This window comes from Scardinius erythrophthalmus (assembly GCF_964197995.2).
Source record: "Scardinius erythrophthalmus genome assembly, chromosome: 2".
NCBI lineage: Eukaryota > Metazoa > Chordata > Actinopteri > Cypriniformes > Leuciscidae > Scardinius > Scardinius erythrophthalmus.
In genome coordinates, this window is record NC_138222.1 from 19294426 (window position 1) to 19320055 (window position 25630).

The following is a 25630-nucleotide window of genomic DNA, read 5'->3' on the forward strand; positions in this document are numbered from 1 at the left end:
TAAACTTGACTATGTTCATAGTGAATGTCTTACATGATCAAGTCTGCAACTTGGTTATTGCTTTTTATATTTGCTTCGTATATGTGCGGTTTTCTGCGTTCAATATCTTGTGAGCTGAATATTGTTACTTCAATATTAATAACATTGTTTTAATATTTAAATGTTCTTCTTAATGTAACATTATGGAACTTTTCTTTATCAGTGTTACCTAGTTCCCTTCAACAGGTATCTTAAAGGATTCAAAAGGAATACAGAGGCTGGTATACAAAAAAATAATGTCTTGCTTTATTATCACAAATGGTATCATTAAAATATTGAAGGTTGGAAAATAATACTGTCCATAGGCACACAAATGGCCAACAGCAAAACCTCACTATCACACAGTGTATCAAATACCACAATCTTAGTTAAAGCAACAACATGGAACTTTTCCTCTGCGGTCGCCCTACAGGTTGGAAGCGGAATTGTCCATTACCGCTGTCGTAAAATGATTTACGGTTACTGTATATGAAGCATGCAGGTTTTTTTCATATGGGCAATGATAATATTATTAATCTTCCCCCTTTCATAATTTATACATGTTTAGTAGACTAAACATTTTAACTCAAACATTTGCGATTTGCATGTCGATTGCAATGCTCAAATCTGAACGAGAATGATAGCGATAGCATCCTAACCATCTAAAACTACCATGTTAGTGTTTACTAGCTACCAGATTGATAATTCGCTCATCTACTAGCTGATTCATGAAGATAAATGGAGGACCAGATAGTTTCCGTAACGTAGCCAGGCAGACAAACATTGGGCAACATTGAACACGGCTGGTTAAATCTTCCCTTTTTGTTACTTCTTTCTGCCACCGCCACCTATCCTCTCTGGTGCATATTTCAAGTATTTGACCATGTATTCGTCTGCTTTTGTTGTAGTTGTATCAAATAAGCTCAAGACAGCGTCTGATGAGGGGGGAAAAAACACATCAGTATTAGCAAACTTTAACCTCTCAAATTAAAATATTTTGCAAATATCAACTTTTGTGGAATTGCCAATGTTTCAAGTAGATAAATTAGTATTTATCAATGTGCAAGGTCATTGATAATCATGTGCTTGGGCAAGCAACAAAAGGCAGTTGGTAGTAAACAGTGCTGCTGGTAGAGAAGTTAGTCTAGACTAGCCCAGAATGGAGTGTTATATATAATATTAGAGCATGCTCTGTAGAGTCCTCCAACTAAAATGATTTCTTCATTTCTTATGAATTATTATTCTGCTTACTATATTCAATTATTTTAAAACACTGTTACAAAACTACTATGTTAAAGCAAACTCACCACAGATTATCTTGTAGAGACGGGTCTTCATGAAGGCAACCTTCCCACTTCTTCCTCTGAGGCTCATTATGGCCATCATTTTATTTGTCATAGTTCTGCCATGGTAAAACAGATTTATATTAGAATATTATATTGCAATCAAGTTCATTATGAAAATGTAGCAGAGAGTGAGTAAGTGGGTGTGTGGGGGGAGTGCATGACAGTATATGACAGGGAACATCACTGTAAACTAATGCAAAAAAGGAACAAAGTTACTTACGCAGCCATTGACTTGTTCACATGGTCTGCAGCATCAACGCCTCCCAACGTCTTCAGATGTTTACTCTGAAAAGAACAAGAAACAAGAAATTAAAAATATAACCAGAAAAAGTGGTCAGTAGAGTCCAGGGGCCTCATTTATAAAACTTGGCGTAGGATTTGCGTCAGAAGTGGCGTACGGATGAAACATAGGACGTGCGTACGCACAGAAATATTCGGATTTATAAAACCGTGCGCACGCACGTCCTACGCAGTTTTCCCTTAATAAATCACAATCAATTCTAAATGTAGCGCAGCTTTTGCGGCTTCATGTCACGCCCATAGTTGCCCATAAATAGTCCGTGAAACGCCCAGAATTAATATTCATCGATTGCGAAATCATGGCAAACACAGAAAGGAAAACCAAGAAACGTAACTTCACTCACGTCATTACGCATTGTGACGGCATCATGGCATTTTATTACCATCCATTTGATTGCATCTGACAAGCTACAGATGTGTTATGAGGATGAATTGCATAACATGCCAATATTATTGCAGAACATATTTCACTTTTCTTTTTGCAAATATGTGTTAATTTGAATTTCTGTTGTAATCTTCGTTTGATTTTGTTTGTTTTACACTGCAGATCGATCAAAAGGCTGTTCGTGTAGGCTGTTATTTGTAAGACTTGCTTGTGAAGTCTTCATGTTATTATGAGAGGCAGTATTGCCATTTCTTTTACACAACGGTCTACAGTTTCACACACTTTCACGTGTTTCTTCCATCTGCCGACGGTGTCGCCATTTCTCATTTCACCCGTTTTTGTGCGTACGCCTGGGTCAGACCTTGCGTGAAGGACCGCACATTTTCCCGTGAAGTTCGCTTTTTATAAATACCAATTAGGGCTGACTTCTAATAGTCGAGGAATCAACGATTCGATTCGGAGAGGTCTGATTCGACTATGAACCTCATAGTCGAATACATGGGTGTCAGTTTGGTTTGAAATGTGCTGGGGACAGAGACGCATTCGCATTTTCAGAAGGGCTGGGTACAAAATTTTATTTTTTTCGCGCAGGTCATGTTTTGAAAGACGATGTCCTGTAGCTTACTAATGTAAATAAATAAAAATTTATTCAAAAATCTGCTTCACATTTACAGCAGGGCTGCGGAGCGGCTGTGGGTTGACTCCACACGGTTCTCATGGATTTATAAGTCCTAACGTGAAAAAAGCTTTACGTGGTTTAATGTACCTAAACAACGATCACCAAATTTCCCTCTTATATTGCTCCTCATAACCACTGAAAATGGTCAAAAATCGAACCCAGAGTCCAATTATTATGGACGTTATCTGATATTAAGCGTTTCTGCTTCACATTTTCAGCAGGGCAGCGGAGCGGCTGTGAGTTGACTCCACACGGTTCTCATGGGCGTGAAAAAGCTTTACGTGGTTTAATGTACCTAAACAACGATCACCAAATTTCTCTCTCATATTGCTCCTCATGTTTATGAAATGTTATGATATATGTGTGATATGTTTTGTTCATCTGGCTTTAAATGAATAAAAGGTATTTGTTACACATCATGTTTTTCTTTTAGTTTTTTTAGCTCTTTTGTTTGAAATGGAAAAAATCTAGCTGCTATCTAAAAAAACAAAACAAAAAACAAAGGTTCGACTATCAGTCGACTACGGCAAAATCTAACGAATCAGATTCGACTATGAAAATCCTTAGTCGAAAACAGCCCTAATACCAATTATTGCGTAGAGAGCGGCGTACGCCTTCTTTTGTGCGTACGCAACGTTTATAAATGAGGCCCCAGACCTCCACAAAGCAGGCACATGATGAGGACGAGGAGTTTGTAGTGGTCACCAAAGTGAACAAGCCAATTGTCATAATGAAACTTTGCCAGTACTTTACAAGATTAATTATTTAAAACTTACCAGTTCTGCTCCCTCATTCTTGTCCTCCAAGCGATTCTCTAAAGCTTCAAGCTCTTCTTCAGTGTTTGCCAGCTTCACTTCATAACTTGTTCCAGCAGATGAGGTGGCAACATGAATTTTATCCTTGATTTCGACAAGGAGCTGAAGAACTCTCTTCTGGAATTCTAGCCAAAAAAAATAAGCGATTGGGGCAATTCCACGCAAAACTGTCACATCCATAACGCCAACTAAATACAATGGCAATTGTGCTGGCGTTATGGATGTGACAGTTTTGCATGGAATTGCCCATTGATTATTATTTTTATAATGTATTGAGTATGCCCTACACCACAAAAACCAAGTTTTTTCATTTGCCCAATAAAAATGCACTGCAAAAACAAAATTTTACTAAGAATATTTATGATATTTCTAGTCAAATGTCTATTTTCTATTCAAAATAATCTCATACACTAAAAAGTAACTTGTGTTTAGACAATTTTCACTTGTTTCATGCAAATTTTCACAAAATAAATAGAAAAATTTGCCAGTGGAGCAATTTTTAATTTTGTTCTAGTTAAACAAACACAGCACATTGACACACTTTCCATCCACAAACTTGAAAAATAAGGTTGAGATTTCACATTCAATTCTCATTCAATTTTGCATTTTGTCGTCTCCATTTTTTGTGATACATCAGGGAGTGTAAAATATAAAAACTAAATATTTTTAAGCCTAAATGTTTTATAAAAAAAAATCATTTAATTTGAAAATAAGTCATAAAAACATTCAATCAAATGAGGGCTGTCCACGTCATTTTTTAAATAATATCTTCCACATCAACTTGTATTTAAATTTTACAAAAATGTAAATGATTTTTGTTTTAAGGGTTAAATTACTTTCAGATTCAAATAGATGGTTGGATTAGGTAAGTTATGGGGACAACTCACCATTGAAGGAGACTTTCAAGTCGTGTTCTTCCAAATCTCTGGAAAAGAGAAGGAAGAATAATGTGAAATCTCAACCTTATTTTTAAAGTTTGTGGATGGAAAGTGTGTCAATGTGCCGCGTTCGACCAACAGAAACATCCCTAAACACACACTCCCTAGCACACAACGACGGTTCGCGGTTAAACTAGTCTGCACGCACGCACGTCGCACGCGCACGCACACACACACACACACACACACACAGAGAGAGAGAACGGCGGTTGGCGGTTAGCTAGCACACAACGGCGGTTCGCGGTTAAACTAGTCTCTTCCCATACACACAATATTAATTAACACAATACGTATTAATATATGTGACAGAGTCAGGAACACACAACATTTATTTAGGAATTTTCTAGTTATAAAATGTGACTTACCGTTTGAGCTGTTACCCCCAAATTCATTCCGAACCGGTCGAGGTCAAAATCTGCCTGACGATGACGCAGACCCACTTCGCGCATGCGCAATCGGGTGTTGTCTGGAACCGTCAGAGCCAATAGAATCACAGTTGTGTGATGGACAACCGCCGTCCTCCAATCAAGCTCTTGTATTGAACGATATTCCAAAATGATCAATCAGACTGGAGACGCTCTCTATTGGCTGATGTGTATTTATTTTTATTTTTTATTCCTTATGAAAACATGAATTGTATCTAAATAATGATGTATTACAAGATCAATTTATTTTTTCGGCAAATTGTAACAAATGTGTTATGCAATAAAAAAAATATATATATATATAATTTTTTTTAAAGATAACATTAGAAAGCGCTTTTATCACGACTCAACAAACGTTTAATTCAGAGTTGATCTTTCAACGTTGTATCATTATTCATGTATCAGCACTTTTTCAACAGTTAATTGATCAGCATTGTTTGGATGTTGGAACGTTATTTTTCTACTGATATATTTCAACAAAATGTTTAAAAGTCATGGTTGTAAAAAATAATGTTGATTTGACGTACATCTCAAAAATTTATTTTTATTTCTATGTTGAATCCGTAGTGAGTTTACAACACCACTTCAACCATTTAGTGTTCAACGTTGTTTTGACGTTGAATTAATGTTACTTAACAAACGTTTAATTCAGAGTTGATCTTTCAACGTTGTATCATTATTCATGCATCAACACTTTTTCAACAGTTAATTGATCAGCATTGTTTGGATGTTGGAACAACGTTATTTTTCTACTACTTTTCTGTTGAATCCATAGTGAGTTAACAACACCATTTCAACCATTTGGTGTTCAACGTTGTTTTGACGTTGAATTAATGTTTTTCCATAAACTGACATTATTTCAACCAAATTTAAACGTTTAAGGTCAGTCGAATGCCAGCTGGGGAGCACCCACACGTGTGCCAGACTGCCATTAAACATTGCAGTTGGTGCTATGTGAAGTGTTTCTCGGATGAAAACGCCTATTTAGTGACCCCGCTCTGTACGCAGAGACACGTTGCTCCCATAGTCAGTATATCCTCCTGAAGAATTAACCGCAATGGTGAGTCAACAAAAATTTTGCTCAAACGGGTGCGGGTCGGACACAGGTCTAAACACGGGTTTAAAACAATCACGTACAAACGTAAACATATATGCACATTTTTAGGAACACATCTGCCTGTATTTCAAGTAAATAAAATAATTTAAAATCCACATCAGTTTATTTGTGCCCACGCCCTCTCAGGAGTCTCTATACCTACTTTCACTTTTAAAAAGTCATCATAACCGCGCGCGCGATCTGCTTGCAGTCATCGAGATGGATGCTGTCTGAGGAGTTGAAGAAAAGAATAGCTATAGCTATTAGCTATTCACTATAGTGGAGATGGTAAAGTTGTCGACAAAACTGAAGAAAACAATGTTGGGAAAGGCTTTGCTGCATGCATTTTCGTGTTGGATAGCCACAAATGTGGAACTTCATCGCTGAGGAAGCATGCAGAACTGTTACTGTAGTAACAAACCAAGCAGTTCTATCGAACAGTATTTGTCAAATTTAACACTGTTACATTTTGTAAATTTCACACGAAGCTGATCGCGGTTACGTGTCAGTTAACCTCCAATCCTGTCTGTATTTGTGAGAAGTGGCGTTGTCCTTGAAAGATTACTTTACGGCTGTATTATCAAGTAGGCTAAATAGGTGTGTGTGTTCGTGTCGGCCGCTGTCCATTTCCTAAGGTTCTGAAATGCAAACATTTTTTGACTACTTTTTTTTTTTTTTTAAAGGGCTTGCACCCATGAGCACCCACGGAGGAAAACATAAATCGGCGCCTATGTGTATCGATAGTAGAAACATTGATCAGCAACGCTGCTATTGGCTGTTCAGCGTGGCCAAAGAGCGCGCTCAGTTTTTCTCCTCAGCAGAGCAAGAACTAATAGTCGAAGTTTATTCGGAATTTTAATGTTTAATCAAAACGCCAGGGAACACCTCAAAGTCTGCAAAAGCCAGGAGAGAGGGCTGGCAAAAAGTAGCAGACAATTTAAATCCGTTAGAAGTGGCCATGTTGGATGTTTTTATCACTTATTAGCCTATATTTTTGTATTTTAATAATTGTTTAATTACTTTGTTCATTGTAATGTCAGTCACCACACTAGAACATGGAAACAAATAAAAGTGAAGTACAAAAATATTCTACATAATGGTAATTTTTAGTTATATTATAGTCTCTTTTATAAAAGGCACTGTTAAATAAATGGTTGTCTGTTTATAAAAGCAACCAAGAAAAAGGCTGAGAAACAAATAGAAAAGATCTTAGTAGTACACTGTAAAATATTTTTTGCTGCGTTAAATTAAGGCCGTATAGTCATTTCAACTGTTAAATCTTGAGTAATGATGAATTGCTTTGACTTGTGAAAGTGAAAACTGATGATTATGTTAATGTAAAAATATTTTGCCATGAGTTATTGATCACATTTTTCCCGAGTGTAGTTCATTGTAATGACATTGTGTTTTCCTCTTTTGTGCACTTTTACATAATACACCAACACTTCTGTTCCCAAGAAAGTGGTGGCTGAAATATGTGCAGTAAGTGGACATTTTCTAACTTTCCAAAGGAAAGAAAGTATAAGCCTTTGTAATGTCCATTTGTTTCCATTGCACTGGACAGTGAATAAACCCTCTCAGATAACTGTCATATGGAGGAACTAGCCTACCTGCAAGTGCATAAATAACTTTTCTTAATTTATTCTTGTATGCTTCATGGCTGCAAGTTGCAGGATTCCACAGAAAGGCCTAAAGAAGAGTCTGCACAGACAGAGGAGACATAGGCCTACAGGTGGGCAGTGGATAGCCAACTTTTCCTTTTTATTTGTTGCATGAGGCATGTGTCTAATATCTCTTGTTGCAGGCACTTGACCACTGGCTTTTCTTTACAAAGAACAATTGAAATAAAACTCAAGGAACTAAGCATATTTGTCTTTTATTAAACATTAAATGAAAAGTGTTTTTTTGTGGCAATGTTGTGTAATATGGCACGTGCAACAATGTCACAGGCCCTGTCAGGTGTGTAACCCTCACATTTTTTTAGACACTGAACTCTTCCCTTTAGTTAGCCAAAGTTCATTTCATTGTGTGCCCTTGTCCAGGCTATAGCTGCATTGTAACTGGTTTGGGTCAGGGAATGGGGTCATAAAACACCTGTCTGCAGGTAGGAACATGTCATAATCACCTATGAAAAAATGCAGTTCTGTTAGGATCAGCATAAGTGTATGTAATACACAGTGAGCTTGATATTTAATTGTGGAACTTTTCTTACCACTTTCAAATAATGTGCATAAATGTGAATCTCTGAAAATTCTTAAGTCATGCACAGATCCTGGCCATTTTGCTTTCACATTTGTGATATGGAAGATTTTAGTCAACTGCCTTTTTTTTATTTGATATAATATTACTAATCTGGAATATTAAGAATCACAATAGTAACTGGGCTGCACATTTACATTGTGAACCCCCTTTCTGTTCACATAATCCCCTTCATTGAGGCCTTGATGGCAGTCTATGGTAGCCTATAGTCTATGGTACCAATCACGTTAGTGAAGCCTGAGTGACATATCTGTAATCGGCATGGTCATGATTGTATGATCTTCATAAAAAATTATGATAGCCTAAAAAAAAAACCCACTGCTTTACAACATTGGGTCTTAAGTGGCTTGGAAATGCTTCAAAAAAAAAAACTAAAACTGTAAACTAAACCTAAAACTAAAACGACAATCTCACGAATCACGAGAAAAAAATAAATATCTCAGAAAGTGCACTATCGCGCTGCGCTGGACTTCCCGTATCAGCTCCGCTTATGAAGCCGGGATCTAATCCTGTTAACATGAAATAAGCCTGCTCCCGAGCAGGTTTAAGTTTGCGCACATGTTGCTATGACAGCAAGTCTAGGAAGAGCGTTGAAGAACCAAACAATCCAAGATCATGCCAAATCGCCAACAATCAAATCCAGCTAAGTGAGTTAGCGACGTACGAAGAACGGACCCCAGGTTTTTGGAAGCCACTGAGGGATGATGTCCTGGGAACACAGGCTAAAGCAAGTCACTGATGTCTCTAAAGTAATGTCAACGCTGACAATGTCTTCTGGTCAAATCAATCAGGCCTTGGAGTCCAGACTTAAAATCTTCTGGTTGATTGTTGACAGCATTGTCCAACATTACAGTCACATCTGGCCATTGCAGAGCAAATTCCCTCTCTGCAGTTTCCTGGTCCTGTGCACTCTGAAAGGGGTTGGTGCCAAAGTGTGATACTAGTGTAACCTGCGTCGCGGCGACAGTACAACCCTCACTTACAACCAGCGAAATATGCAAATGAGCGTGAAGTGCACCGCTTAAAATTTGGACCAGTGACCAGAAGACCAGAATCGCTCAAGAGACTGCGCTAACAGCAAGGGGAGAAAGAATTTGTGACAAACACTCTTTGGTTAGAAAATTCAGTATGATGTATTTAAGGAATTTTAAATAATAAAGCAGAGAAATTTAAAACATCACATCACACAGGAGGGAAAAAAAAAAATATATATATATATATATAATGACCAGGAGAACAGCAAGGATTTGCCGTGGAACAAATAAATGTATCCTTAATATAATCCTAATTTATATTTCCTATTTAGTTTATAATTATTGTTTCTCTTTGTTATGACCTATTTAGTTTCAAGCTAATAAATTTAATTTACCCTTATTCTATTAATATATATATATATCTATAATTTATTTTTTACCTATTTATTCAATTTGTTTCTAATTGGATTATTTAAGGTTAAGTAAACGTTTTAAATTCACATACAATCTTTCAAAATGATTACCCCTTTAAGAATACCCTTTTTTTTTTTTACTTCTCCAAGAAAAAAAATAAATAAAAATAAAATCAAAATGAAATGAAATACAATAGAATTTGAAAGGAAAAAAACAGTAGAGAAAATAAAAATCACAGGTCAAATTTACTGCTTAATTAGCAGTCTCAATACAATTCAGATTCCTCTTTTTGTATACATGTATATATATGTTTATACACACTAATTCTCAGTTCCAGTTCGAATGCCGCTCTCACGAGATCCTTCTTCCGTATATGTATCTCAGATCAACACAGTTCAATTCAGTTGTGTGCACAATCATACCACTCTGTTCGTTTCTTGACTCACAAGCTCGGTCCTTCCTTATATGGGCAAATGGCTCGCCAGTTCCCGCTCGCAACGGTTTTTTTTCCGATGTGAAGCAAGCAGGGACAATTCACATACAATTCTTCTTCAAAATCGTCCGGTGTCCAGGAAATGTGCAGCATCCGACTCAGAAATGACAAAAAGTAGAAAAGAAGAAGAAAAAACAAGAAAAAGGGGAAAAGGAAAGAAAGAAAAGACCCAACCTTGCAAAGACAAGGCCAAAAATACAATTAGACATTCCTTTCAAAAATATACATCATTAGAGCAGTTAGTCTGCATATAAACAACATTCAACATTTTTTTTCCTTTTACTGAAATTCCGTTTTACTTTAGCACATATAGTTTATATGTGCAAAGAGCTATTTTTCAAATGACGCACTTAGGCCTCATCTGCCCGTATTACATGTGCGTCATGATCGCGCCTTAACTCATAGCTCAAATACACGACGAAATTCGTTAAAATAACCTCTATTAACCACTCGAGGTGACTTTGAACTCTAAAACATTAATTATTCAACGCATACATGCAATACTCTTCCCATTATAAACAAAAAGGGTCAACTCTTTTACATACAACTGCATATAACATCAGAATTTAGTGATTCTATACCATTTATCAATCATTTTACACACAAAAATAATTATTTAATTACAACACTCACCAAGAGAACTCAATTCTCGGCTATGAAGGGAAAAAACTCCAAACTTTGGATATGCACTCTCTTCGTAGCGGTCAATGACACTTTCACTCGTAACGTTTGACCGATGAAACTCAATCCGCACTTTAATCTAAAAGTCTCTCTATTGTTTCTCTGATTTCACTCTTGGTTTGTTCGTTCTAATTCTCGTTTCTTTCTTTAGGATCGCACCAGCAGCTTCTGTAACTTGAACTAGCCGCTTACTGTCTCGTCAAGAGTGTTGCATCAGCCTTGCCCTGAGTCCTTCTATTAAGGCGGGGCTAACTCCCACTCGTTGAATTGAACCAATCTTTGTCTTGCTAAATTGGATAACTTTTCTAAATGAGTTTTATTATTTTATTTTAAGCATTTTCTTATTTTCACTTAGAATCTTAAACTTTATATATTTTTTTTCTTTCCCCACAGATATTAATAAAATAACTGTTTTATATATTCACAAGTGTTAGTCTTTTTTTTTTCTCTCCTCACGTCAACAGAATCTCTCTAGTGACCTGGGTTACACCCTCCCCTCCTGAATACATGCACGTCCTCGCTGCATCTGCATATTTTTTGGGTTGAGCCACAACTACAGGCACATCATCAATAGTAGAAGCATTCACCTCCTCCAAAGAAGTACTGAATGCCATACTTAGACCTTGCAACAGAGATTGAATCACTACGGTAAGTGGATTCCCTAACTGGGGATACTCAAACCTTTTTGCAGGTCTTCGCTCTCTTTGCGAACGCCTGGGAATAACTCCTTCCTCGGACTCCGGGTCATTCTCTCGTTCACTTTCATCAACTACAGCATTCATATTTATGTTCTCAACCTCACTATCAACGTCTGTTTCAACCTCCTGAGAAGGAAATTCACCTACAGACTTAGGACAGAGATCCAATCCTGGCTCTTCCCTTACCGAAACCCCTGGATCATTATGACCAGATTCCAGCTCAACATAAGGCGTTTCTACTTCTCCAGACTCAGGTAAGCTTTCCCTTACAGGTTCCTCTGAATTCTCCTCTAATAACTCACAGGTAGGTATACTCTCTCTTGCAGGTTCAACAGCAGGTAAGTCAATTGGGACTTTCTGAGGATTTCGACAAGGTAAGTGCTCGGGGCTCACCAAAACTCGGGTTTCAAAATCCAGTGTATCCCTAAATGCAGGATTAATGAATCGATCAGTGTCAGACTCGTATTCGCACTCAGATTCTGGCTCTTGTGAATCATTATCATCTGCACAGGCTCTAGTTCTGGGCCTGCGATTCCTTTGCTTAGGCTTTTTCTCATGTTGACTCGGCTGCAAAAATCCACAAGGTAACAACAAGTCACGATGTAATGTCCTGAGGGGACCACTCTGCCCAACTGGTCGGACAGTGTACACCGGTAAATCGCCCGCTCTCCTAACCACTTCTTGAATTCCTTGCTCCCACTTGTCTGCGAGCTTGTGCTTTCCTCGCAACCTAACATTGCGCACAAGAACTCTGTCACCCTCTTCCAAAGTTGAATCAACCACACGTTTATCAAACCTTCCCTTGTTGCGCTTTGCTATCTTAGCAGAATTCTTCTTAGCTATTTCATAGCTCTCTCGCAACCGTTCTTTCAAATCTTTAACGTACTGAGAGTGAGATTTAGGTGGAGATTCTGCTGGCAATCCAAAAGCTAAATCTACAGGCAACCGAGGAAGACGTCCAAACATAAGCTCATAAGGAGCATACCCTGTTGTATCATTACGCGTACAATTGTATGCATGTACCAAGGGCTTTACAAACTCCTTCCACCTAGACTTCTTCTCATTCTCTAGCGTTCCCAACATTTGGAGAAGCGTCCGGTTAAAACGCTCTACCGGGTTACCCCTGGGGTGATAAGGTGTAGTACGAATCTTGTGAATACCCGCTACATGACACAACTCTTTTATTGTACGGGATTCAAAATCAGGTCCTTGGTCACTATGTAGCTTCTCGGGAAACCCATAATGTACCAGGAAGTTTTCCCACAAACTCTTTGCGACTGTACGAGCCGTTTGATTCTGGGTCGGTACTGCTACGGCGTATTTCGTGAAATGATCCGTAATAACCAATATGTTACTGGTATTACTGCGGTCTGGCTCTAACGACAAGAAGTCCATACAGACCAACTCCAAGGGTCTACTGGTTTGAATGTTAACCAGGGGAGCGGCTCTGTCTGGAGGTCTTTTTCTACGCACGCAACGTTCACACGTCTTGATCTTCTTCTCCACGGCTTGGGACATTCTTGGCCAAAAGAATCTGGACCTAACCAAGTCTAAAGTCCTCTCAATACCTAAGTGCCCCATATCATCGTGAAGACTACGCAACACCATGTCTCTTAGTCCAACTGGCAACACTAACTGATAGTGAGAGACTCCGTTCTCTTGCTTCTTTCTATACAACACTCCGTTCTTCAACTCAAATCGACTCCATTCTCTCAACCACAATGCTAAATCAGATGGCTGACCCCTCAGGGTACCTGGCTTAGTTCCATTTCTCATCCACTCAACTATCACCTTGAGCTCTGGATCTTTCTCTTGCCATTCTGCCAATGCTGCCTTAGAGAGATTAGGGAGATCAGGTAGACCATGCTCAGCCTCGTGCTGCAACTCATTCGGCAAGGCATCAACACAATGAGTGAGGGACTCGACCAATGTAATAGAAGGGTGTGTCAAACTGAGACTTTCAGGTAAACTAATCACCTCATGTCTCTCACAAATCGCTTTCACAACATCTGCCATGAGAAAATCAGATTCGTTTCCAGGCTCCGCAAGGTGATGAAGTGCAAACTTCTCAATTCTTTCTCGTTCTTTCTGAGAGACCAAATCATCAAAAGGCTCACCATGTGGACGCCGGGAAAGACCGTCCGCATCCTGATTCTGACTCCCAGCCCTATATTGGAGCTTGAAAGTGTAGGTTGACAAACTAGACAGCCAACGGTAGCTGGTAGCATCAAGTTTCGCAGATGTTAAAACGTACGTCAAGGGATTACTGTCTGTTACAACAGTGAAGTCTGTACCATACAAATAATCACTAAACTTAGCTGTGACAGCCCACTTCAATGCAAGAAATTCCAACTTATGTGCCGGATATTTCGCCTCACTTTTTGTCAATCCCCTACTGGCGAACGCTACCACTCGCATCTGCCCTTCCTGCTCCTGGTACAATGCCGCACCCAGCCCCGTAGTACTAGCATCAGTGTGGAGCGTATACGGAAGTCTGGGGTCAGCAAAGCCCAGGACAGGAGCAGAGGTCAACTTTGAAATAACATCATCAAACGCATTCTGACATGCATCAGTCCATCGATCACCAAACTGCTCTTTCGTGTTAAAATACTCGCTCCCCTCTCGCTTCCCACTGCGGCCCCTGCGCAGTGGAGGGTACCCTACAGTGAGTCCCGTGAGAGGCTTGACCATTTTCGAGTAGTCACGCACGAACCTCCTATAGTACCCCGCAAAGCCTAAGAAAGCTCTCAACTCTTTTAAATTTGTGGGCCTCGGCCAAGTTTTTAGAGCTTCAATCTTAGCCGGGTCAGTCTTTACTCCGTCCTTTGAAACAACATGCCCCAAATACTTGACTGATGTCTGAAAGAAACGGCATTTTTCAGGCGCTAGCTTCAACCCGTACTCCTTAAGCCGGTTTAGGACCTGGACTAACCGTGACTCATGTTCTTCTAAAGTCTTTGAAAAGACAATCAAGTCATCAATGAAAACTAAGACCTGCTTCCTGTGAAGATCACCCATACACCGCTCCATTAACCTCTGGAATGTACTTGGCGCATTTGTGATTCCCTGAGGCATCCTATTGAATTCCCAGAAGCCTAGGGGACATACGAAAGCAGTCTTGCACTTATCAGCTTCATCCATTTCGATCTGGTAGAATCCAGACTTCAGATCAAGTACCGAGAACCATTTGGAACCAGTAAGCACAGAAAAGACCTCTTCTAGATTGGGCAGAGCATATGCGTCTTTGATCGTCTGGGAATTCAACTTCCGAAAGTCTATACAGAGCCGAACCGAACCATCTTTCTTTCGGACCACCACTATGGGCGAAGAAAAGGAAGACTCGGACTCGCGAATGACTCCGGCAGAAATCAATTCCTGAGGATGCTTTCGAACGGCATCGATGTCTTGAGGGTGAATTGGACGCGCCCTATGCTTAAAGGGTGTCTCATCTGCCAATCTAATCTGGTGCTTCACTTGACTAGTACAACCAAAGTCAAGATCATGCAAAGAGAAAACTTCAGGCATGGAATTTAGCCGGTTCGAGATTCGCTCTTTCCAATGTGAAGGCAAAGGAGAATCTCCAAAGTCAAAGGTAAGGTTGGCAGAGGTAGGTGCTGATGACTCTACTCCGCAAGAACTCTTGGTGCTCTTTTTGGTGCTCTCTATCACTTCCTCTACAGCGTAAATCTCCGCAAGTATAGCTTTAGGAGGAATTGTTATATCAGTCCGAGTGTCATTCTTAAGCAGAACTGACAGCTGAGAGGATCGTCTGGATGGCAAAGTGTGTACACAACTCGCCACCGAAAGACCGCTGAACGCTGGGGTTGAAGGCGGTTCAAGAGCTATCAATTTCTCTAAGCAAGGTTCCCGAAGCTGAACATAGCCATTCAAGACTACTGTATTTCCGGCAGGCACAACCTCAGGGATACTCCCCATCAATTTCACATGTCCTAATGGTTCACTGCTAGCTTGCCTCCTTCTCGCTTCAAGGACTTTAAGCACTGCCTGATACCCACGAAGATTTGAACAAGGATTATTCTGTTTCTCGTTGATACAGTGACCATAAAGCACATCCAAGGAGTTGGTACCTACTAGAACTTGCGACAGACTATTGAGGTCCGGAACTACCAAAGCTAAGGTAGGGATTTCAACTTCTGCACCCACGAACTCTTTCGGAAACTTCAAGACCAACTCTATGTACCCTAGATATGGAACTGCTTGTCCATTGGCTCCTTCTACCTCTAGTAGGTTTCCCAATGACTTCAACGGATGATTAGACAGGTGCGACTCGTAAAACGACTGGGGAATGGTAGTAACCTGAGATCCTGTGTCTAGGAGACAACTAATTTCTTTACCCCCAATGACAATATGCGCTGTGCACTTTACTCCTACTAACCCCTCTGGCAGGTTCTTTAAGGGTGATCTATTCTGATTACTCGCGACGGCCGCTTGTCTATAACACTTAGGGCGGTTAAAGTTACACCTCGTCTCTGTATGCCCAGCTACAGAAACGCCCCTTAGTTTAAAGACAAGGAAGAATTCCCGTGCAGAGAGTCCCACTGGGCCTGCTGCTCTCTCAGCTTACGACGCTTTTCTTCAACTCTCAAGGGGTTTGCTAGATTATCACAGGCAACAGCCAAATGACCGTTCTCTCCGCATCGGAAACAATATCCGGGACGAGGCCGATTGGCCATTGGTTGGGCCCTTCTAACATCTCGACCAGTATCTGTCTCTATCAAATTCTGAGGCGGAAAAACTCGAGGGCCAGCAGTCACACGGGAGTGATCTCTAAAATTTCTCTGAGCAACATTCTGAGCTTGCAGTTCAGCTACCTGTCGTCGTAGGTTAGCGACTTCTAAACTATCTGAATCTTCACGTTTTGCTTCTTGAGTCATGGAAACTTGCATAGCGGCTATCTGAGCGCGCAACTCTTCTACTACTTTTCTCAAAGCATCAAATTCTGTTTTCTCAGAACATCCGCTCTGGCGTTTCCGATCTGAATTTCTACCTAAAGTAGCAAGTTGAGCCTGAACTTCTGCAAGTTGCTTTCTCAGAGAATCTGTTTCAGAACTACTAGCATTTGGTGTTTCATGAGAATACACTGACACTTGCTGGGTGGCAGCTCGAGGTTTCGGGTAACCAACAGGAGTTTTTGGCAACCCAAGGTGCTTTTTCATTCTCTCTTCTTTGGAATTACGTTTGTTCTCTTCTGTTCGAATTAACACAACCAACTCAGCGAAAGTGTGTGGCTGGGTTCCGCTCTTCCCTAACTGAAGGCTGTCAATGAGACCATTATCCCAACATCCCCTCATAAACTGCTTCAAAAGACAACGATCATGATCTTTCTCCGCGATACCTCCCCTCTTAATCGTTGAACTCAGAAGAACTTGCAACCGGTGCAAGAAATCGGATGACTTTTCACCTTGGTTCTGTAAAGTGCCCATAAACTTGGCCAATAGTTCATCACCATCCTCTACGGAACCATACACTGATTCTAGCAACTCAAGGTACACCGCAGGCAAAGCTGGAGGTCGCACGTGCTTCACTACGTCTGCGGCAGGAGACAACAAGCTATCTAGGATCCTACGTACTCTTTGCAAATCGGAAATAGCCGGATCACTTAGCAGGAGTTCTACACTTACTCGCCAAGTGTCAAAGTCAGGTTCATTTGGAGGACGCGGGCACCTCCCTGAGAAATTCCTAAGACGGACTGAAGTTTGCTGTAACATCGCAGCATCAGCTGACTTCACTATGTGCTCTACTACCATCTTCTGAATACCTGGTGGGTCTACAACATTCATGGGGAAACCAGAACGAGTAGTCACTGTAACACCATCAACGGTGGTCTGTCTCTTGATTGGGTCTTTGAATTCTAAATCTCGCATTCCTACTGTTTCTGCTTTACTGGAATCATCACAGCTCACATTTCGCGCTCTCTCTGGAGTACAGTTGGTAGAGTGAACTTCCTGGAGTTCATTCAACTCCTCCTGAAACACATTTGAAAGAGGTTTCTCACTGGCCGTCTGGTTACAGACTGTAGCCAAAGCTCGTACTTGAAACATGACACTTGGATTCGAAAGACTTCCCAAAGTTATGGGTAACATTGGCGCTAAGTCCAGCATTGCAGAGCTGTGAGCATATTCTACAATGGCATGCTGGTGGAACTCAGACGTTTGATCGTCAATTATCAAATTACGTTTAACTGAGCCATACCTTTGCAAGAAAGTACTCAGCTCATCATCTGTTTCGGTCAACGTGAGACCTTTGACAAGAAGCGCATTTGCTACGTCCACACTCTCTCTCTCAATGATTTCCATTGTCACAACGCAAGATCAACGCTTCTGAGGAAAATTTGGTTACTTATTAGCTTGTTTCCTACTACTATCCTCGTTGCTAAGCAACAGTCTCCTGGCTGGCTCGCCAACTTTCTGTAACCTGCGTCGCGGCGACAGTACAACCCTCACTTACAACCAGCGAAATATGCAAATGAGCGTGAAGTGCACCGCTTAAAATTTGGACCAGTGACCAGAAGACCAGAATCGCTCAAGAGACTGCGCTAACAGCAAGGGGAGAAAGAATTTGTGACAAACACTCTTTGGTTAGAAAATTCAGTATGATGTATTTAAGGAATTTTAAATAATAAAGCAGAGAAATTTAAAACATCACATCACACAGGAGGGAAAAAAAAAAAAATATATATATATATATAATGACCAGGAGAACAGCAAGGATTTGCCGTGGAACAAATAAATGTATCCTTAATATAATCCTAATTTATATTTCCTATTTAGTTTATAATTATTGTTTCTCTTTGTTATGACCTATTTAGTTTCAAGCTAATAAATTTAATTTACCCTTATTCTATTAATATATATATATCTATAATTTATTTTTTACCTATTTATTCAATTTGTTTCTAATTGGATTATTTAAGGTTAAGTAAACGTTTTAAATTCACATACAATCTTTCAAAATGATTACCCCTTTAAGAATACCCTTTTTTTTTTTTACTTCTCCAAGAAAAAAAAATAAATAAAAATAAAATCAAAATGAAATGAAATACAATAGAATTTGAAAGGAAAAAAACAGTAGAGAAAATAAAAATCACAGGTCAAATTTACTGCTTAATTAGCAGTCTCAATACAATTCAGATTCCTCTTTTTGTATACATGTATATATCCCAGATAGCACACGTACATCACGGAGACGTCTATTTGATGTGCGTGTTTACATCCAGAAGATGTATTTTTTAGAGTGTTTGCTCATCTGCAATGCGTCTATAGGACGTTTCCTATCAGATGTCAAATAGACGTTAAGGAAATGTCTTTAAGATGTAATGATTTAGAATGTATGTTAAACTGACATCTTAAAGATGTCTATCAGATGTTAGTAAACAGCAGATGCTTTCCAGATGAAGTGATCTTTAACAGACATCTTGCAGACGTATGTGTGATATCTGGGTATATGTTTATACACACTAATTCTCAGTTCCAGTTCGAATGCCGCTCTCACGAGATCCTTCTTCCGTATATGTATCTCAGATCAACACAGTTCAATTCAGTTGTGTGCACAATCATACCACTCTGTTCGTTTCTTGACTCACAAGCTCGGTCCTTCCTTATGGGCAAATGGCTCGCCAGTTCCCGCTCGCAACGGTTTTTTTTCCGATGTGAAGCAAGCAGGGACAATTCACATACAATTCTTCTTCAAAATCGTCCGGTGTCCAGGAAATGTGCAGCATCCGACTCAGAAATGACAAAAAGTAGAAAAGAAGAAGAAAAAACAAGAAAAAGGGGAAAAGGAAAGAAAGAAAAGACCCAACCTTGCAAAGACAAGGCCAAAAATACAATTAGACATTCCTTTCAAAAATATACATCATTAGAGCAGTTAGTCTGCATATAAACAACATTCAACATTTTTTTTCCTTTTACTGAAATTCCGTTTTACTTTAGCACATATAGTTTATATGTGCAAAGAGCTATTTTTCAAATGACGCACTTAGGCCTCATCTGCCCGTATTACATGTGCGTCATGATCGCGCCTTAACTCATAGCTCAAATACACGACGAAATTCGTTAAAATAACCTCTATTAACCACTCGAGGTGACTTTGAACTCTAAAACATTAATTATTCAACGCATACATGCAATACTCTTCCCATTATAAACAAAAAGGGTCAACTCTTTTACATACAACTGCATATAACATCAGAATTTAGTGATTCTATACCATTTATCAATCATTTTACACACAAAAATAATTATTTAATTACAACACTCACCAAGAGAACTCAATTCTCGGCTATGAAGGGAAAAAACTCCAAACTTTGGATATGCACTTCGTAGCGGTCAATGACACTTTCACTCGTAACGTTTGACCGATGAAACTCAATCCGCACTTTAATCTAAAAGTCTCTCTATTGTTTCTCTGATTTCACTCTTGGTTTGTTCGTTCTAATTCTCGTTTCTTTCTTTAGGATCGCACCAGCAGCTTCTGTAACTTGAACTAGCCGCTTACTGTCTCGTCAAGAGTGTTGCATCAGCCTTGCCCTGAGTCCTTCTATTAAGGCGGGGCTAACTCCCACTCGTTGAATTGAACCAATCTTTGTCTTGCTAAATTGGATAACTTTTCTAAATGAGTTTTATTATTTTATTTTAAGCATTTTCTTATTTTCACTTAGAATCTTAAACTTTATATATTTTTTTTTCTTTCCCCACAGATATTAATAAAATAACTGTTTTATATATTCACAAGTGTTAGTCTTTTTTTTTTTCTCTCCTCACGTCAACAGAATCTCTCTAGTGACCTGGGTTACACTAGGCAAAAAAACAAATATGACTTCAAAATTCGTTTTCCAAATGTGGGCGGCCTGACACGCCCCCTTCCGCCGAGTGGTCAAGCAAATCTGAGCATGTGACGTCATAAGTTGTCGCTCAGGGGTGCGTTTCCCGAAAGCATCGTTGGCCAACTATGGTCGCAAGTTCATCGCAATGTCCATTGAACTCTATTGGTAACGACGGAACTTGCGACCATAGTTGGCCAACGATGCTTTCGGGAAACGCACCCCAGGTCTGTTCAACAAAATAATAGTCCTCTACTATGGCTACAGATTCTTAAACTGTACAGGGCAGGTCCTATTGGGCTTTCTTCTGTGCAACTTTACACGTTTCACAGAAATCTTTACATCAGAAATATTAATTATTAGTCTGCCAGTGCCACCAGCCTGTTTTATTTAGCTGTGCGGAGTTAAATCTGTGTGGTGAAGCTGCGCTTGACAGCGCCGAGCGGGAGAGGCTCACTGACCAATGTTCAGGCAGCAGTCAGAACTTTTCTTTTAGACGCTCCGTTTTGACACGGAATGGTGATTGCAAATACTGTAATGCCAATCGGCTAAGGGTGGGTACCGATGATGGTGAAATACATTTTTATAAATTGAAACTGTAATCATATCCGCGACCTGTGAGAATGAGACAGATGATTGACAGGACGATAGCGCAGGCAATTAAAGGCGCAAGATAACTTCTGTTAACAAAAAAAAAAAAACATAAATAAAAAAGTGTTTAATATAAGTGACTTTGTCTTTGTTTTATTGTTTTTGTTGTTTTTAATCAAATAAGTGTGCAAACTGAGCCTTCGTTTTTTAAAGGGCAATTCCAAATATATATATATATATATATATATATTTATATATAATATGGGCATTTTATAATACAGCATAAATAAAAACAAACACACGTAATATGTGCAAAACACCACAGTTTTTTGGTTTTGTTTGTGTGAACTTTTATCCCCAACCATATTTCTTCATGGGCTCCACGCCAGGGGTCATGCTCAGCACCCCTATTTCCCATGGTACTAACTGTAATTAACAGTATGCTGACCCAGTTTATATGTAAAATCTTTGGTATATGTAATCTGTATGTAATATCTTAAAACACTTTACAGTGTGATGGAAATAAACTTTATTTATTAAAATAAAATGCTTCACCAAACTCAGCTCAGACCTTCAGACTGGTCTGACTCGCTTATATCTTTTCTAACTGGTCAGACTTACTTTCCCAAAAAAGCCATTGATTTGCGTTCTCTGAGCAATGAAGGCCGTAATACTTAATGCTGTCCACTAGAGGAGGCGACAGGGTAATTAGTGTTTTCTACTCTCTTTCCCTGTTTGCATCAGTTTAAATGCATGAATGAATAAATGCATGAATTTCATTCATAAATAGTCCATATCTGTGTATGAGAACAAGATTTACACTTCAAGCTTTACAACTAATGACTTTAACCCTACTTCAAAGTTTGCCACTCTGTCGTTTCTTTTAAGATATTGTTATTCCACTGGTTTTTGCATTTAATATTTGTCCATCTGGAACTTTTATTTGGCATGAGCTCTATATTTAAGATGTACTAGAAAAAAATATGATTCAACAACACAAACTCCGTTTTTACTCGGCAAATTTGTTTTCCTTTCAAGTAGGCTATAGGGTCCGTGTACTTTTTGTTCATTTGATTTCCTGTTTGGAATGGAATAACGAGAAATGAAATCCAGCTCGTTTATTCGTTTTTTACTTTAGTTTAAAAAACGAAAAATTAGATTTTGGCTTGATTTTTCATTTTTCGTTTGTGGTTTACAAATCGGTTTATGGGTTCGATATTTCATTTGCACACGTGGGCGGCGCTGAAACGCCCCTTTCATCTGATTGGTCAAACCGCTCCGCCTTCAGTTAGCTATGAGCTTTCTTTCTGTCAGAGTCAGTACGAGTGTGGCACGGACAAATCATACACTATAATAAAATAATGTCTGAAACAACCACCACTCACTGTTAACTATGCACAATATTTGAAGCAGAATATGTTGTTGCTCACGTAATTCGTGCTGCAAGCGACCCCATTAATGTGAGCCACAGTATATGACAGATTATTTTAGCATGGTATAGGCTATTTCCCATTGATAAATACAGTGCAAATAGTCCCGTCTCTTTGGATAAAAGGGAAGTGGAAATAAATATCAACGATTGGCTGAACGGTAGCCTACCATGATAATATGTCCGTAACATTTACCATTTACATCAAAGGGCAGTGTGGCGTATAAATAATTTAGAAAATCGAATAGAAATAAAGATTATATTTATTAATGTATGCATTTGTAACCTACTCATTTCACATGAAAAGAAAGAGACAGAAAAGAGAGAAGTGAACGTACATTAATACTGACAAAATTAGCAGGGTTTGGGATTAATTAAAATCATGTTGGTTGAAGCACGGGATACCTTTAAAATGTTATTAGTTTTATTATAAAACTAACATTAATAAATAAAATTAGTTTTATTATAAAACTAATACAATTTTATTACTGAATTGGTCGATGTTTGTCTGAGTTTTCTTTATTAGGTTGGCTTTAAAAAGCCAGCATATATTTAACATTATTATTATGTAATATTATTATGAGAAATTGACTCCGCCTAGAACTTAAATGCATCACCAAACTCAGCTCAGACATTCAGACTGGTCTGACTCGCTTATATCCATTGACTTTCGGTATCTGAGCAATGAAGGCCGTAATACTTAATGCTGTCCACTAGAGGGGGCGACATGATAATGAGTGTTTTCTACTCTCTTTGCCTGTTTGCATCAGTTTAAATGACAAATAAATGCATGAATTTCGTACATAAATAGGCTACATCTGTGTATGAGAACAAGCTTTACACTTCAAGATCTATCTATCTATCTATCTATCTATCTATCTATCTATCTATCTATCTATCTATCTATCTATCTATCACAGACCATCTTTTTTAAACTGTTATTTAAAAAAGGTGGTCTGCTATATTTCACAAAGGAAGCCCATTTGTGCGGTCGTTGGCGTTGGCGTTGTACGATAAGGACATTCTGAATATGAGCCTAAAATTAGCTGGCTTAAAAATGAGGATTGATCATTGCAGAGTTATTCCAGACGCCTCCCGGTGCTATTCGTATTGGAATTGTGTAATCACAGATTATGAACAGATGTTTTACACAACAATATATTCCCATTGGGTTGTTGGGTTTTCATGTTTTATGGGAACTTAAGACATAATTTTTATACTGTAACTCTGTTATAGCTAATGTAACAGTTATGTGTAGGTCATCTACGGACATGTTATGGACATATCATGGTACCGTTCAGCCAATCGTTGATATTTATTTCCACTTCCCTTTTATCCCAAGAGACGGGACTATTTGCACTGTATTTATCAATGGGAAATAGCCTATATCATGCTAAAATAATCTGTCATATACGGTGGCTCACATTAATGGGGTCGCTTGCAGCACGAATTACGTGAGCAGCAACATATTGTGCATAGTTAACAGTGAGTGGTGGTTTCAGACATTATTTTATAATAGTGTATGATTTGTCCGTGCCACACTTGTACTGACTCTGACAGAAAGAAAGCTCGTAGCTAACTGAAGGCGGAGCGTTTTGACCAATCAGATGAAAGGGGCGTTTCAGCACCGCCCACGTGTGCAAATGAAATATCAAACCCATAAACCGATTTGTAAACCACAAACGAAAAAATGAAAAATCGAGCCAAAATCTCATTTTTCGTTTTTTAAACTAAATTAAAAAACGAATAAACGAGCTGGATTTCATTTCTCGTTATTCCATTCCAAACTGCAGGCTTGCCACACTGCCCAGAATAAATTTTCTCGACACGAGATGTTTAAAAACCCTGCATGTAGTTTTTGTGAAGACGAGTCGAATCTTACAAAGCTTCCAGTTTTGTTTAGGCTATTGTAGTTTGCAATGCTTGTTATGTTCCTTAATTTAGATCTATCTGTCTGTCTGTCTGTCTGTCTGTCTGTCTGTCTGTAACACACCACATTTTTTAAACTTGTTATTTAAAAATCTGCTATATTTCACAAAGGAAGCCCATTTGTGAGGTCGTTGGCGTTATACGAGAATGACATTCTGAATATGAGCCTACCTGTTAGCTGGCTTAAATGGTCCTCAATGCAGAGCATAAAATCCAGGGGGAGGAGTTGGATTTTATCCAACTCCTCCCACCTTACATATACCTAAACCTACCCGTCTCCACCCCCTGATCCCTAAACCCACCCCTAAACCTACCCATCTCCACCCCTAAACCTACCAATCTCCACCCCTTATATAAGATCCGACTCCTCCCCTCGGATCTTGTGTACTGCATTGAGGTGCTACTGTAAAAATGCGGATTGATAATTGCAGAGTTATTCCTTATTGCAGTGCAATACAAGAGGTGCTTAGCCTATGTTATTCTTCATTGCACAACGTTAGATCGTTTGTGCAATGCAATGCAATGCTACAACTCATATGTCATCTCTTTAATGAACTTTGGATTTAGTTTGTTTTGGTGTGCAATGCAATGCAATGCGTGCATAGCCTATATGTTATTCTTCAATGCACAATGTTAGATTGTTTGTGCAATGCAATGCAACAACACACATTATCTCTTTAATGAATGAGTTAGTTTGGGTGTGCAATGCAATGCAAGTGCATAGCCTATATGTTATTCTCCACTGCACAACGTTAGATCGTTTGTGCAATGCAATGCTTTGTGCAGAATTAGTTCTGGTGTGATAGCATTTTGCATTGCATTGCACAAACGATCTAACGTTGTGCACTGAAGAATAATATTTATGCACTTTTTGCATTGCATTGCATTGCACACTAGATCTAACTCCTTCCCATGTCCATTAAAGAGATAACATGTTGCATTGCATTGCATTGCATTGCAGAAACGATCTAACGTTGTGCATTTATAACATATATAACATCGTGCAAGAATAACAGTTAGGGTATGCACTTTTTGCATTGCATTGCACACCAGATCTAACTCCTTCCCATGTTCAGTAAAGAGATAACATGTTGCATTGCATTGCACCAACGATCTAACGTTGTGCATTGAAGAGTAACATAGGCAATGCACATTTTGCATTGCATTGCACACCCGAACTAACTCCTTCCCATGTTCATTAAAGGGATAAGAAGTTGCATTGCATTGCATTGCACAAACGATCTAACGTTGTGCACTGAAGAATAACATTTATGCACTTTATGCATTGCATTGCACACCAGATCTAGCTCCTTCAAAT

General features: G+C 39.0%; 1 protein-coding gene across 1 annotated transcript; it reads right to left on the bottom strand.

Annotated features, from left to right (window-relative positions):
• Positions 1-264: 264 nt before the first annotated feature.
• On the bottom strand, positions 265-3746 carry LOC308679795 (uncharacterized protein). Its single transcript, XM_081347516.1, has 4 exons — positions 3505-3746; positions 1585-1649; positions 1326-1420; positions 265-953 (listed from the first exon to the last, which is right to left on the bottom strand). Exons 1-4 carry the CDS (start codon positions 3721-3723, stop codon positions 844-846), a joined length of 489 nt encoding a protein of 162 aa, XP_081203642.1. The 5' UTR covers positions 3724-3746; the 3' UTR covers positions 265-843.
• Between the last annotated feature and the right edge of the window lie 21884 nt (positions 3747-25630).